Source organism: Nothoprocta perdicaria, unplaced genomic scaffold (assembly GCF_003342845.1).
Source record: "Nothoprocta perdicaria isolate Ctin4 unplaced genomic scaffold, notPer1 scaffold_297, whole genome shotgun sequence".
Taxonomy (NCBI): domain Eukaryota; kingdom Metazoa; phylum Chordata; class Aves; order Tinamiformes; family Tinamidae; genus Nothoprocta; species Nothoprocta perdicaria.
In genome coordinates this window covers 3,939-19,949 of record NW_020455529.1, presented here as the reverse complement: position 1 = coordinate 19,949, position 16,011 = coordinate 3,939, and the positions used below count along the sequence as shown (strand labels likewise).

The 16,011-nt window shown below is 43.9% G+C and overlaps 2 protein-coding genes across 2 annotated transcripts in view; one reads left to right on the top strand and one right to left on the bottom strand.

The window, feature by feature from the left end:
• TEX10 (testis expressed 10) overlaps positions 1 to 5,887 on the top strand; it is a 43,639-nt gene extending 37,752 nt beyond the window's left edge. Inside the window, exons 12-15 of the mRNA XM_026041860.1 lie at positions 927 to 1,007; positions 3,614 to 3,795; positions 4,852 to 5,062; positions 5,661 to 5,887. Of these exons, the coding sequence (XP_025897645.1) occupies positions 927 to 1,007; positions 3,614 to 3,795; positions 4,852 to 5,062; positions 5,661 to 5,774 (588 nt within the window). The 3' untranslated portion in view covers positions 5,775 to 5,887. The remainder of the gene's footprint in view (positions 1 to 926; positions 1,008 to 3,613; positions 3,796 to 4,851; positions 5,063 to 5,660) is intronic.
• Positions 5,888 to 6,470: 583 nt separating this feature from the next.
• Positions 6,471 to 15,609, bottom strand: LOC112949456 (inversin-like; the record flags this gene model as incomplete). Its single annotated transcript, XM_026041863.1, has 5 exons — positions 6,471 to 7,084; positions 10,003 to 10,083; positions 10,893 to 11,125; positions 13,146 to 13,965; positions 15,308 to 15,609. Coding segments are annotated over 5 exons (1,546 nt in total), but the record flags the coding sequence as incomplete, so codon positions are not given.
• Positions 15,610 to 16,011: the final 402 nt, after the last annotated feature.

Sequence of the window (16,011 nt, the reverse complement as noted above, 5' to 3'; positions counted from 1 at the left end):
TTTTTATATCTCTCTATATAATTGCATACTGTATACTGATAGTTTATTGTTAAACACATACTGTGGGTATTCAATACCCGAGTATGTCCCAAACTGTCTCCTGAGAAGAGTCCTACTAGGCTCAAGGCCAACGTGCTTGAGCTGTTGCTCATGAGCAGCGTTGGGGTAACCTTTCAGTGTGGGGTCTGTCAAGGAAGGGTCTTTAATGTTCAACTTGGTGAGTTTCTGCAGGGCTGAAAGCCTCTGAGGTGCAGCTTTGCAAAACCTGCCCTTGAGGTAAAGATCAGCACAAATGATCCTGCCTCTCCATTGCTGTTGATAACTAAATCCACACCGTCTCATCCATGTTACTTTGGATTGGACTATGATATTACAAAACACTGATCTTAGGATTCTTTTCTGATTTTTCTTTGGGAGTTTCTCTTCATATATATATATATATGAAATATAGTGGAAATATAAGCTATTATTTTTGATCGGTAAGTCTTTTCTTGCCTAAGTGCCCCAACCTGCCCTGAACCAGGTGACACTTCAAAGCATGACAATATCACAAAACTTGAGCCCTCAGTTTCCAACCATTCTGTAAAAGTTTCTTTAGCTCTTTCTTCAGTCTGTAAGCACAACATGGGGACCTGAATGCGTGCATCTCTCAAAGTGCTGAGCTGCTTAATTCCCTTTGTGTTTGTTCTTAAGGAAATCAGAGATTTCCTCTCGCCGTGTCCTGGATTCATCATCTTCTGTGCAGTAGGTAGGAAGTCACTGTGGCAACATTTCATCAGCGTTTCAACAAATCAGCATTTTTTTGAGTCAGAACTGCTGTGTTGCTATGAATACTTTATATTTAAGATGGTCACTAAAGTAGGAATATGCAGGTGATGTTTGGTTGCATTCAGAGTACTTAATATAATGTTATTTTATTAAAACAGATGATCTGTCACAGCTTGTCCACTATACCTTCACAAAGTCAGTGTTTCGACATTCTCCAGACTGGCATCTGTAAATACCTGGTAAGTAACATTGTTTTCTGTGTGAACTTCTCCATATTGAATTTGCTAATAGTCTGATCAATCCCAAAATATTTCATGAAATACATGAAATGTATTTCATTTAGTCTATGTATAATTTCATCATTTGCAAGAAATCTGAACACAGTTAGTGAAGTTTGAAAAATACCAATTTTTTAGTATCCAAATTTATGTGTGTATATATATTTATTTTTCATCCTGATTTCTAAATACTTCAGCTAGTTTTCAAATGAAACAACCATAATTTTTTTCCTTCTTGAAAGAGTGGTTTCCTTCTTTCTACATTATTTTTTCTTCTTGAAAGAGTAACCAGCAACTTTGAGTTTTACAGGCTTACACGTCCTGACGCTCCTTAATCTTACAATGGGGTCTGTTTTATATCTAAATAACGGGTTATAGGATTGTCAGGGGGCAGAGCTTGAAGATCAGCCGTCTTTGATACTTTTGGTTAGGTGGGAGGACTTGTGTGTCCTGCTACTGAAGCAGTTCTGTGATGTAATGAGTCTTCACAATTCACTGTTTTGAGGCCTTCCTTAAAAATCCCTGTCCAGAGCTTCCGTAGGCAATGACTCATCCAGAGCTGTGCTCTGGTTTGGGGAGTTTCTTTTTTGAGGCGGGGGTTTCCAATTGCTCCTAGAATCAGCCTGTGTGTTCTGATCCAGGGGCTTCTGAAAGCCAAATGTGGGTGTTTTGTGGGTGTTTTGTGTTCAGCTTGTTCAGCAATGACTTGGACGAGGGCACGGAGTGCACCCTGAGCAAGTTTGCTGTTGATCCCAAGCTGGGTGGAGTGGCCAACACTCCGGAGGGCTGTGCTGCCATCCAGAGGGACCTGGACAGGCTGGAGAGTTGGGCAGAGAGGAACCTCATGAGGTTCAATAAGGACAAGTGCAGGGTCCTGCACCTGGGCAGGAATAACCCCAGGCATCAGGACAGATTAGGGGGTTGATCTGCTGGAAAGCACCTCCACGGAGAGGGACCTGGGAGTCCTGGTTGACACCAAGTTAACCATGAGTCAGCAGTGCCCTCGTGGCCAAGAAGGCCGATGGGATCCTGGCTGCATCAGGAGGAGTGTTGCCAGCAGGTCAAGGGAGGGGATCCTGCCCCTCTACTCAGCTCTGGTGAGGCTGCACCTGGAGTACTGGGGGCAGTTCTGAGCTCCACAGTGTAAGAGGGATGTGGAGCTTCTGGACAGGGTCCAGCGGAGAGTGAGAAAGATGATTAGGGGAATGGAACATCTCTCGTATGAGGAGAGACTGAGAGAACTGGGCCTGTTTTCTCTGGAGAAGAGAAGGCTGAGAGGGGATCTGATTAACATGTGTAAGTTCATGAAGGGAGAAGGTAGGGAGGAAGGGGCCAAGCTCTTCTCAGTGGTGGCCAGTGACAGGACAAGGGGCAATGGGTRYAAKTTGAARCMCAGGCAGTTCCATCTCCATGTGAGGAGGAACTTCTTTCCTGTGAGGGTGCCAGAGCCCTGGCACAGGCTGCCCAGGGAGGCTGTGGAGTCTCCTTCTCTGGAGGTCTTCCAAACTCACCAGGACACAATGCTGTGCAACATACTGTAGGTGTCCCTACTCGTGCAGAAGGGTTGGACTAGGTGGTCTCTAGAGGTCCCTTCCAACCTCAGCCATGCTGGGATTCTGTGTTTCCTGCTCCTTCACCAAGTCCCGCACTGCTGTGCCAAGGCACCGGGCAGCTCATGTGGGCCGTGACGCGGGCGTCAAGGGAGAGCCCCGCGAGGGGCCGGCGCCTCCCTGCGGCCACCGGGCTGCGGCTCCCAGCGCCCAGCTCCGCTCTCGCAAGGAGCGGTGCCTGCTCGGGGACGGAGCCAACGTGGAGGCTCCCTGCCTTGCTGCCGCTGCTGCTACAGCTGCCCCTTCGGTCACTCCCTGTTGGAAGAGGCTTAGGAAGGGAGTAACTTTTCAAAACCTCTGCATGCTAGTTTGGGTGGGACTTTGTTGTTTTGAAATGAGAAATAATTCTGGGCTATGTTGCTCAAAAATACCTTAAATCTGTGCCCTCAAATTGATTCCTGACTTTTTGTCCTCTTTTCCCAGCTTGTAACATCACACAGAGAGTAGTTGACTTCTGAAAGGCCTGCAAGGTGTGGGATTTAAAGAGGGTGGAGTCTGTAAATACTTGTCCTGCTCTTCCATAGGGAAGGAAGTCACTGTAAATACCAGGCTTTGGGATTTGGGATTTTCAAGTGGGGAAAACTCAAAGCATTCCTCATTTCCTTGAGAAAGGCACAAGACCATCTCTTTCCTTGACTCTGATCTAGAGGTGGATCACTGAGCACTTGGCTTTGCTGATCACTTTTCCGTGTTTTGCTTGTGCATCTTTGCAAAATGTCGTAAGAGGGATGAGCCAGATTGTCTTTAACAGGGATCTAGTGTTTCCCTCTTCTGTTGATACGAGTGTGGCTTTCTAAGGAAAACAGGGATTTCTGAAAATGCAGGAACATGTGTTACATTGCTGCTGCTGAATTCAGTATTTCTAGTAAGTGAGAAATCCTGCTGTAAATGTGCTGATCTACAAGCAAAAAATATCTTTACAAAGTGATTAATTCTTTTTTTTCCCCCCTAATACAGGTTGGGTTGGTTGTAATACCCGATAGCACAGCTGGGTCTGTTCTGTGTGCCATAAATAAGCTCTTGGATCAAGCCTGCATCGTAAACGAAAATCTGCACAAGTTCTTAGCCTCTTGCTGTTACAGTCTTTTGTACTTCCTGCTAACTTTAGACAAAGAGGATGCGGAACATGTACAGAAAAGGTAACGCTGCCTTTCCAGTCTCTGGGTCTGCCATGAAAAGCACAAGTGTATAGAGATGTCAAATGAAAGGACAGAATTCTTTTTTCCCTGCTTATTTTCCTTTCTCCCTTACAATGACATTAGGATTTAAGAAAAGCAACTGTGAGTTTAGCTGAAATTATTTAGAAATGTAGCTGAAGCAGCTTTGATTTTAAAGCCTTTTTTTTAAAGACAGTTCTTCTGGTTAAATGTCAGAACAGAACTGACTTGAGCAAGTCAGAATTTACACCTCAATATTTAGATTTAACCTTCCATTTCAGAAGATAAGGAGCTGTTTGTAAAGGATTTGAGCTTGTAAGCTTAACTTGAATATTTGAGCTTTATAAAAACTCCTTGAGCATCGTTTTATAGACTGTCATTGCATTTGATTAAAAAAGAAACAGAAAATATAAGAGATCAGATTTAAACAAGTCTGTTTTACCTCTGCAGAAGTGTCTTTGAACCATTTAAACAAGTCTTTTTTCCTTTACCTGCTCCATATTCAAAATATCGTTGTTCAAAGCTCGCTCAGTTCTAAGATATGTGTTTAGCCCTAGATTCTGCCTTCATTTATACTAAAGACCCATGTATGACAAAAAAAAAAAAAAAAAAACCAAAACAGATTATTGTTTCATTTCTAAGTTTTAAAGATTCATGTGTACCTGAATTATAATTAAAATAAAAATGGCTTTCCTGCTACACCAGGAGCTTCAGCAACACTTACATCCCATCCTAAACCCAATTTTTTTCCCCTGTGCTGAGCATTTTTAAGCTTCACCAGGAAACTTAATGATGAACTAAAGTTCATCGGGAACTTAATAATCAGGATATTTTTGAGTTTTAAGCTTAAGTTTTATCAGGACATCCTGGTCCAAATGTGCTGCTGCAGCATGAGGAATTCGTCAGCCTCACCGTGGCTGTTGTCTTCGCCACAGAAGCACCTTTCCGCGTGCGGATGCGAGGACGCAGCATCGTGTTTGCAGCAAGCGCCCCCCTCGAGCCTTTCTGAGCGTTGCTTGTGTGTCTCTGTCCGTGCAGGGAGCTGCTGTGGGGCTCGTGCGTGTCGGCGCTGGCGCTGCTGCCGCGCCTGCTGCGGCTGCTGCTGCAGGGCCTGCGCGGGAGCCGCCTCTGCCGCGACGAGCTGCCCGTGGTGGCGCAGCTGCTGCGCCTGCTCATGCAGCACGCGCCGCTCCGCAGCCACATGGTGACCAACGAACTGCTCGTGCAGCAGATCATCAAGGACATCATGGTAGGGATCCTGCCGCTGTCTCGCACAGCCTGCCCGTGTCTGCCTCACTGTAATGTTTCAGTTCTGACAAACCCTGGGAAAAAGGTATCCCAAGAAGGGTTGCAGTCGCCTCTTGTCTCGGCAGTGCAGCCCCTGTACCGGGCTGCTCTGTGAGCAGCCGTGCTCAGCAACCTGATGAGACAGTTTGGGAGTTCAGCATCCGATCCAGGGAGCCTGGACAACTGTCTGCTGCATGGCAAAATGCACCAGAATGGGCTTGCTGCTGCTTCCATTGGATCACCCAGATCAATGGTGGTGTCAGCCGGGCTGAGGGAGAGCAGCTGCTTATTCATTTATTCACTTATTTATTTTCTTCCCCTTTTCAAACCCCTTGCGAGCGCTGAAGGGGGTGAGTTGTTGGGCTCTTGTCCATAGGGTTCTGCTGGAAGCTGTTCTCCTGAACCCTGGGGCTCTGAGCTCTTCTGCCCTGAGCAGATCTGTGCTCAGTTATTGAGCATTTCTTTATCGTGTCTCTTTTTGAATCTTTAAAACTTTGTAAAAAACTGCAAAACTGTGCTGATGGTGACATTAAGCTTGGTGTGTTTTCCCTTCTTCCTAGACACTGAAGAGTGGTGACGTGCAGGAGCAGTGGCTGACAGACCTCCACTACTGTTTCAACATCTACCTGGCCTCTCATTCCCAGGGCCCTGGCCCTGTAAACACGGTGTATTAAAGAGGTGGAACTACATTACTGTAAAGCATTTATTTCTGTTTTGTTTTGAATAGAAGATGTTGGAACAAAGCTTGTCATTTTTTGTAAGCGACACTCGGAATAAAGATTTTACAAAGAACTGCATCTCTGCGTCTCTGTCTCTGTCCACACGCAGGGAAATAGAGCTGGCCTGGATGTTGTGTTACAGGAGTGCTGACCACAGGGAAGGGTCCGCCAGGGCAAATCCACCCTTCTTGGGGCCTAAGTGCTAGCAGAGAAACTAGGAGACTCCTCTTGACTCCAAATCACTTGTTACTTCAAAGCCTTGTAATAACTACAAGATTTATATGTGATTATGTAACACAATGCTGAAAAAATGAGAATACAACATACTTTGAAACTAGAGCATATACATATATATTTATTTTTGGTGACTTAATACTTCGAAAGACTTTCTGCAATATAAATATTTTGCAAAGGTAGTTCCCAAATTATTTTAAAGGACTTCATTTCTTTTCCATAATGGGCCTCTTTGTAGAAAGCAGACTCCTCTTGTACATGTATAAAAAGACAACTGTTTTATTAAAAGGAAAAAAAAAAGTGATTATATCAAAGGATAAAAAATGCAAGCTGTGAAAAGAAATGTATTTACTGAGAATTTATATATATAAATATATATGTATGCGTATATATAAAAGGTCTATGACTCAATAAATATATACGTATGTTTTCCCTGACGACATTTCTATTTATCCCTCTAGCAAGCTAAGACCTAACCTCTTTCTTAGGTACAAAACAGACACATGAAGACTGTTCTTCCTTTCCTGTTAAGGCTGTGAAATACACGTATTAAAATTAGGATGCAGTCTCACTGCAGTCAAACTGTTGGATCTGTAGCATGTTTTTCCTCCTCTTTGCGCCTACATTAATTAATACATTTGCTTATTTTTGAGAATGAAATACTTCAGGAAAGTCAAGCTACTGCCACCTTATTGTAATGCCAGGGTTATAGCTTAACTTTCTGTTTCCAAATGCAATTCGGATTTCATTCTGGCAGTAAATAAATTAACTGTTGACTTTTAAAAACTAATTTGCACACAAAATACAAGGAGACCAACTTCCCTGGCAGGCTGCATGGCATGTAGTGTTTACATAAGTGCTTACATTACAGGAAATGCCACATGTACAGGCACGTTTTAAGTTTCAACCCTTTCATTTTGCTTAATGCTTGAGTCTTCTTGGTTTTGCCGAAGCAGCTGATCTCATGTTGTATGAAAACTGCTTTGATTTCCCCATGTTCTCCAGCAAATTAATGCACTGTAGGTCGTTCACTGCAAAAGAACAGAAGGGTTTTGAGTTGCACTGCTTTGGAGGAAGAACAAGTTTTCATTGGCACTGGGTTCTAGATTGCACAGGCAGTAAAACCAGCAGCTAAAGAATGAACCTTTTTTCACAAATTTTTTTTCTCACTGTTAATTACTCGTAGATAGAATTAATTGCACTTGATCCAGCCTAAAACACTGCTGCAGCTGTAGCTTGGAGACCCTACAGGAATGGGGGTTTCCTCTCAAAAATGGCTGAAAGTTTTTGCACTGCCAGGTCAGGCCCTGCTGAGGCTGGCAGGCGCCAAGGCCTCTGCTCAGCAGCATCTCTGCCTCCTCCCACTAGCGACAGGGCCCGTTTTAGAAGGATGAAGACAGGATGTCTGGTCAGGGCTAAAGCAAATGCTAGAAAAGCAAAAAATGAACACAAGGGGACTGGTCTCTTCATAGTTCTGACATGCAGTATGTACTATTTTTATTTATTGTAGTGCATTAAAACCAATGCGTGTGTCTTCCTATTTTTGCAGCGGTTGGATACCAGGGTCAGGCTAAATGTTCAGTTTAAATCTGAACATCCAAGAAGATGACACCTTGTCAAACCCTGGACTTGCTGCTTTCCAACACCAAGAATTCCACTGCCACCTCCTCCGCGCTGCTTGTCCCACATGAAACAGAACCTGGGCTTAGTGGTTTGTTGGCCTCTGCAGAGACCCTCTGTAAAGACAGCCTCACTATAAAAGCTCCGTCATCTACGAAACTGCCAGAAGACATTAAAAAAAAAAAAAAAAAAAAGCAGCAATGTTGAGGTTACAAATTCTTTTCAGTGGGTCCTGCAGTGGGAGAAGCAAAGATGTTTTAACATCTCTAACGAACGTGTGTGCCTCGTACACTAACTATGGCCCTTTCCCCCGCTGCCCGTTCCTCCTCGTGGCCGCTCCCGCCCGAGCGCCCGCCTCCCGCGCGCCCGGCGACCGTTAACGGCTCCCGCCCCGCGCGCCTCACAGCGTTAACGGCTCCCGCCCCGCGCGCCCGGCGACCGTTAACGGCTCCCGCCCCGCGCGCCGCCCTGCGGGGCTCACAGCCCGGGCTGCCGGCGTGCCCCTCCGGCGGCTCCTTCATTGGGGAGCCACCCGCTCCCACCGCCCCGGCCCCAGGAGCCGCTGCTCCCGCCATTCCCGCCGCTCCCACCGCCAGCTCTGAGCTTCTCCCGCCGCTCGGGCAGCGCTGTGAGGCGCAAGGGCCGCGGGTGGGAAGCACCTTGTTGCTGTCTGGGAGCCAGGGCTGGCGCCCCGCGAGCTCCCGTGAGGGGGATGAAGGCAGCCAGTGTCCCCAGGGACTGGGCACCGTTCCTATCGCCGTCCCGTTCATCACCACGTTATGAGAGAAAAGGCCGCCCCAACCTCAAATGAAAGCCTTTAATTTTCAGGAGACAGGGAGACCTGTTGTTCTGGAAAGTAAACGACAGGCAGTGCTTGCCAAAGCTGCTATAAAATTCAACTTTGTGGTTGCATGAAGAGATGGCAGTAAAACACCTGTCTGATACCTCTTAATGACACCCAGTTATTTCAAACAGTGGGAGGAAAAAAAACCCTGCTCTTCATGGGGGGAAAACTGGCAGTTCTAGGTCTACGTGAATTCTAGGTCTACTGCTGGATGTCTTCTAGATGTCAGAGTTTTGCAAACTGATGGGAAGAAATGTATTTCCCTTTCCATTGCCAAGGATCCTAGCTGCTGGCTGGGTGAGGTGCTGCTGGTCCACGCTGGGGCAGGACCCACATGTGGCGCATTGGGGATCCGCGTGAGCCGCCTCCGCGAAGAAGCCCCCGGGCCCTTCCCGTGGGGCAGCTGCCCCTGCCCGGCACGTGCGTGACACCCTCGGGAGGCTCCCAGGAGGGGACGGATGCCCTGAGCAGGTAATAAGCGTGATGACAACAGGGAGGCCAGCCTCATTGTTAAGCTATTTGACCAAGTACTGCCGCCAATATAAAAGTTCCTTTCTTTAACAGCTCATAATGTTTTTTTTTTTTTTGAAGCTCTTTTGCCTTATGTAGCACAGCCCCATCTGTCCACATGTCTTATTGGACTGTCCAGACCCTGCCAAGTTGCCTCTGTCTGGCATTCGCTTCAGGTTATTGCAGATGATGCTGTCCTGATACCAGCTTTATTCACAGTATTCAGGTACCAACAGAACCGAGGATGCTGCAAGGTCGTGGCGCCACCGTTTCGGCTATAAATGCTTTCCTTAGGATAAAACTTACTGCAAGGGCTGTTTTATGAAACAATTGAGGCTCTATGTGCAAGGCAATATGACATTTTAGAAGACTCAGTGTGACATTTCAGAAGAGAGAAGAAAAGGCCAAGATTAGACACACATGAACATGAATTGTCTAATTAAAAAAGCCCATCTTGGGGAAGAGGTTTACTGGATTGTGGATTTTCACGTCCCTATACATGAACTCAACCATATGTTTCTAGCCGAGGTGTGTAAATTCTTAGTACATGTAGTAGAGAAAAAAGGAAACAGTCATCTGCCTTTCTACAGTGTTGGTAAATATAGGGGCTGATAAACCAAAGTATTAGCATCTCTACGGAACTGTAAGCAAAGGCGAGTGTAGAGTGTCTGTCTGGCTCATCATTACGGAAGTCCAGCATATTAAGGTCTTTCCTAGAAACAGTTTGATGAAAATAGCTATTAATGGAAGTAATTCAATATGAACATAAAAAAAACACTGCTCAAGTAAAGTTCTCCAAAAGTAAAGAAAGAAACAACATAAAAGCGCAAGAGGTTGGCAGTAGATACATGCTTTGATGTGAGGGTCTTGCACAGGTTCTTTTATCATCTTTCCTAAGGTGAAATTAACCTCATTTATATAAACATTCACAGTTATAGGAGCACAATTGGTTATTTCAAGGTGTGTTTTCCTTACCTGAGGTGAGATGCGCTTCGGGAAGTTTGAACTTCGAGGGAGGCCTCGTGGGCTGGTGCGCTTTGCCCTCCTGAGAACGCCCTTCAGCAAAGAGAACTTGGTTTATCAGATGAAGGTGCGGTTATATATCACTATAAAGTATTTAACTTAGCTACAGCTTCATCTAAATCCCCAAAACATCTTCAGGTAGGTTTACATTTCTGGAGAGAAGACTCATGAGACAGTCTGTATGACACGAAACTGCTACCACCCTCACAGAACTTTACATAAACTTTGAATACGTCGTGCAGTGGCTCTGTAGCAATACACATTAAGTGATCCTCAGCTTCATTTTTTAATTGTTTTTGACTGTCTAAGCTACAGATCCACGACAGAAGTGACCTACCACCTGTTAACATGCATAGGGCTGGCACCTCCCCACTCCATCAGTAATCTGCAATGGTAGATTACCTGTCTACCACTGTACTTAGGTTTTAAAGCTTAAGCTTTAAAAATGTTTTGCCTCTACTGTTTCTCCAAGATGCATCCCTTTCTACAGTACAGGCATGGGCATTGTGCAATGCAGAGCGGTACTATCATAAAAAGATAATAATAATGATACTTAAAAAAAAAAAGACGTAAAGAAAAAGAATAAAGAACAGCTGTCTTCAGACAAAAAAAGGCAGTAAAACTGAGGAACATATTTTTAAAAGAATTGTAAAAACTAAAATGCCTGGAAGTTGTAGGCAATGTTTAAGAGTCTTTAACAATTAACAAATAGTTTATATCATTTAATTAGATACCGCTAGGAAAAAATCCCCAATGCAGGGAATGCTGTTAATTCTAAAAGCGAAAGTGTAATTCTTGAAACTACAGTGAAGGCAGTGAAGGCAGAGTGATGACGGAATTACCATATATCTGCTTCAGGATGGCCTGCTTGCTTGTCCTTACGGCAGGGCTGGCTTTGCTGGCGGACTTGAGGACTTTGCCGGCAGGATCCGCTCTGGGAGCGCCGTGGCTCGGCGGCTCCCGCCACGCCAGCCGCACGAAGAAGGCGGCCGCCTCGTGTCTCCATCTCTCTTCGTCCTCCTTGGAGCGGCGCTTGGTGCCCAGCAGCTGGAGCAGCTCCCGCCGCAGCCGGTAGCTGCAGGGCAGAGCAGAGCACTTGGTTTACGTGACCCGTTTTAACTTCCCACGCCTCGGCTCACCCGGCGGATTACACGAGTAGCTGGGATCACCGAACTCCCACTGATGTGCTGAGGCCCTGGGATGAGGAATGCTTGCTCTGAGGGCAGAGTAAGGCCTGGGTTCAATTCCAGAGGTTAATTTCCTGCAGTTATTATGGATTTGGCACTACAAGTAACAAAAGCTACAGTGCTGCAACATCAGCCTATCTGCTGCTCTGCAGTTTACAGAAAATGTGGAAGAGACAGGAACCATATAAATATATTTATAATATTTGTGACTTTATTTACGACAATGCATATGTAATTTAACCAACCTTCAATTTACACATTTTGCAGTGTTGTGAATCGGTGAGTAACCTCTCCTACTGCCAAGAGACCAGTTTATACATAGAACTTTCTGCATTTCATGCTGAGATAACATGGACTACTATTTTAACAGATAGTTAGAATAAAAAGAAATGTGTAACACAAAACTTCAAATGGAATACAAAGTCTTCTACACAGGTAGCTGCACAAAATATCTGAAAGGTCCTATTAAATTAAATTAAATCTCAATTACTGTGAAGAAAGTTGCACAGGTGCTCACTATACATCGTTACACTTTATCTGAAAGCTATAGTCTGCTCTTACTCCTTCATCTTACTCCTACATTCAATGCTAAGTAAAACAGAAAAAGAGCTGATGGCAGATATTGAACAGTGGGAAAAATAAGTGATTTCTTTGCCTTGCTATTTACTTGAGGAATAGTCATAAATAGCAAAAGGAGAGCAATGACAAAAGTACAGAAAGAAGTGATACTGCACCCAAAAAAGTTGAAAATTCCACTTAAAAAAGGCTCTATATGAATTAATCATATCACATTCCAAGATTTTAACTTTTCACTGGAATAGCAATGTGCTCACAAAAGTCAATCTAACTTTTACATTCCCAAAACAACAAACAGATAAATGGTATATTACTGGCGTGTAAATCCAGTCACATACTGGGATATTATTTAGAATGGTAGTTTTAAAGAGCACAGTGAAAGAGCAGCCAAGGGAGCAAATGGGAAATTGCTGAGCCAGTGTGGGTGTGTTCAAATGGTCCCATTTCAGTTGAGAAACCAAAGCTCGGCCAGCTTGGACCAGGGGCTGCCTGGCTTGGTACGTGCCCTCTCTAGGAATGACCAGCCCCTGCTGCTTCAGAGAAAGGCAAAACTGTGCCTTGTTTCCTAAATCAGCTACACAGAAAGTAGTGGGTGAAACGCTGCTTCCCACACTCCACAATCAAGCTCCTAACCCTTGTGTCTCAGCAGTGTGGGCTCTTGTGCAACAGGGAATCCAGGTAACACTCCCCAGTTCAAAATCCATAACCCAGTGGGTCTTCACAGCCAAGAAACATCACTCAAAGCAGCCAGCACAGCATCGTGCCTCTTGACTGACTTGCACAGACATATAAAAGCCCAAGAGCTTGTCTTTTCAAAGCAGCATGATTGTCTTGGCAATTAGCTCACTCCGAGCCTCCCAAATATTCTGTGGTTTAGTTATCCAGTTACAAGTCATGGCTGAATCCAGTTTAAAGGTGTGTCAGGAATGGTGCTAAAAGGACTGGTGACAAAAATCTCTGTTGAAAGCTCTTAAGCTCCTACATGTGTGTAAGCTTGCAAACAAGCAGGCCTGCAGTGAAATCTATGCTCATCCATATCTTGATCTGCTTTCTGTAAAGAAATACCAGTGCCTGAAACAGAAGGTTAGTAACTAGTCCAGTTATTACAAGTTATCACTTGCTTGCCTCACACTTTTTATGAACTTAGTAATTCTAGGCCAACTAGTACACACTTCCAGTTGTTTGGTGAAAGATTATTAAATTCCTGATTTACCACTGAATAATGTTATAAACAAAGGACCAAATAAAGCACATATCGCCCACAGGTTTAATGTAATTTACACCTAATAGTACCTCAGTCTTGTCTAGCTACTGAACAGCAGTCTTTCTTACCTTCTCCATGTCCTCTGTATTACAGTAGCAGCGTAGTTCTTTTTCCGAAAAAGCTCTTTTCTTTTTCTTTCTTTTTCTATTACCTGCATCCGAATCTCTAAAGGGATTTGTTCAATATTTGTGCTTCGCCATGTGACAGAAGGACATAATTGATCATCTGCATTCCTGGGCCCAATTACCTCTACTTTTCCCAAGTTCAAACTGTCATCAGAAACTGAACATGCCGATGGATTTCTTGGCACTGTTCTTGTAGATTCTTCCCTGGCAGACAATGAAGGACAGTTCTTTTTTGCTAATTCATCATTTCTCACATTGTTAGTTTGTTCTACAGCACATATACTGTCATTCTGGGGATTTACAAATACCATTTTGGCACTTCCTGGTCTACTAGAGCCAGCTGGTGAACATCTCTCATGATTTACTTCTTTGTGATTTACTTCTTTATTTCTTGATTTCTGATGATGCCTTTTGCCTTTTGAAACCGTTTCATGCTGTCTCCAATTTCTTGCAGTTCCACCAGCACAACTTGTGTTGCACGAGATTACAGCAGTTCCTTTGCAATGGTCCCCATTACCGGATGAAGACTGACCTGAAACTCTTGATTTCTCCCCAACACCAGCGATTGTACGAGCATTCTTTTCACTCCTATGAGCAAAAGCATTTGCCTCAGTGGGGTAGTCATGATGCTTTTCTCCATCCAGCTCTGCAGCAGCTGCAACTTGACTCTTCACTTCACTTTTTCTTCCCTCATTTGCTTTGCTGCGGTGGAAATGGCCACAAGTTGACTTGTTTTTGGTGTGTTTTCTCAATAATTCCTTAGCTAGAGAAATAGAAACAAACACGATCCAGCACAACAGAACTTATTTATCTATTTTTTGGTGTTTTTCTTTGCTCAGTTATCTTTGAGTCACTTTCACACCTACTCTCAGAACAGAAAACAGAATAGACCCAAACACCTTCACTTGCTTATCACTCTACAAATCCTTCTCTTACTTACTTTAGGTATCTGACTCAGTAAGTCAGATACCTAAAAAATAAGTTCACAAGGAGAAACTCTGTCTTCACTGACTTTGATACATGCATTTTCTCCAAAGCAATTCACTTATCGCGTGGCAAAATGAGGAAGTCCTGTTAACCCACCTGTATGCTCAACTGCTAGAACAGGAATAAACTGTCACTGCTTCAAGCTAATTTGCTTCTTTGCTTTGCAAGCTAAGCTTCTGCTCTACCCACACTGTATTCTGATGCATAATAACCTATTTGTAGAGGGACGGTGTAATCTGCTGACCCAGGAAACCCCTGATTTCTCAGAACTTGCCCTTGATATCCTAAATCGAACTATAAAAAGTCCTTTATATTTTTCCTTAGCTGCAAGCTTTCTTTTTCCAGTTTCCAGGCCCAGGGGGAGAGAAAGTCATATGTGATAACTTCCAAGTATTCTGATGATAATGACTTGGAATCCACACTGGAAGGCAAACCTGTAAATCTCCAAGATGTCTGAGCATGACCAGTTTGGAAAGATTAAGTCATAAACATCCATAAATTTGCTCTCACCAGAACTAATTGAAATGCTACAAAACTAATATGAGAGTGTCAAAACATTGATAAAAACTGATGCTGCATTTATAGATGAAGAGAGTAAAAGTGCAGAGCAGGGCAAGAAAAGTAACTAACAGAAGCAGCTTAGACACACTGTTCACAGCACGGTTCCTAAGCGCAGTCTCCACTCAGAAGTGTCCTGGATGGTTCTCAACCTCCAGGGACAACAAAAGACAAACCATAGCTGGAGCCTATCATGGAGAATGAGGTTACCTCCCCTTTGTATGCTAGAGATGTCACTCTGCACAATTTTAACCTCTTTGTTGAAAAAGAGGAGTTACAATTTCTTAATTAACATGCAGGAATCCCACAGATAGTTCGGACATGTCTAATTTCTCCTCCAAATGGGGCATCCAAGAGAACAACTCCAAACAACCTGTCCTATTATTACAGATGTTAAATCTACAGGTATTTTTCACTACTGAAATTCATGGACTAAAAAGAAATCTTATCTTAGGGATAGGCTGCATGAATCGCTTAAATAATGAGAGAACAAGAAATGGTGGAAAGGAGTAGAACAAGTCATACACGCTGATGAGTGGGCCAATTAGATGATGACCAACCTTGCCTGCTTTGATGACCTTCCCTCTGCAGCTCTGCAGCGTGGCAGGTCTCCTTTGGCGTCCCCTTGCTGCGACCAGCCTGGGGTGAATCTCCACTGCTTCTCCCCGACGGGTTTTGGGAAGCACTGCAGGAGGGAAGTCTATTGCTCTGCGTGTCACTTTGTTTAGTAGGTAACTGCGTGGCACTGGTGGCCTTCCCTTGATGTCCAGAATTCTGTTGTGCTCCAGACTTGTTTTGTTCCAAGTTCTGCACTCCTTTTTGCAGCTTGGCTTCTTTTCTCTTAGTCTCTTCTTCACGTTTCCTGTAATGGAAGCCAATATATTAATAATAACTCCTAAAGACAAAATCTTAGGAGCATGTAGCTGACTTGAACACATTCATCTCCAGAAACCTGGCAGCGCCAAATAAAAGTGACTATGGCATCTTTAGCGGGAAAAGAAGGCACATCGGATATTAACTCAGAGTGCCCTAATGTGATCAAAAATAATAAGTGACCTGGAGCTACAGCTTAGGATGGTTACATCTTTATATGCCAGGTTCCCATTCATTTTGAAACAGTTTAATGAACTGTTTTTAAAACAACACTTTATCTAAAACAATGAAACTTTTTTTTTACTATATAATATTTAATACGAACAATTTTAAACTAGATTTAAAATGGTTAATCTTTTTGCTGGTATAACTTTACCATTGATAGATAAAT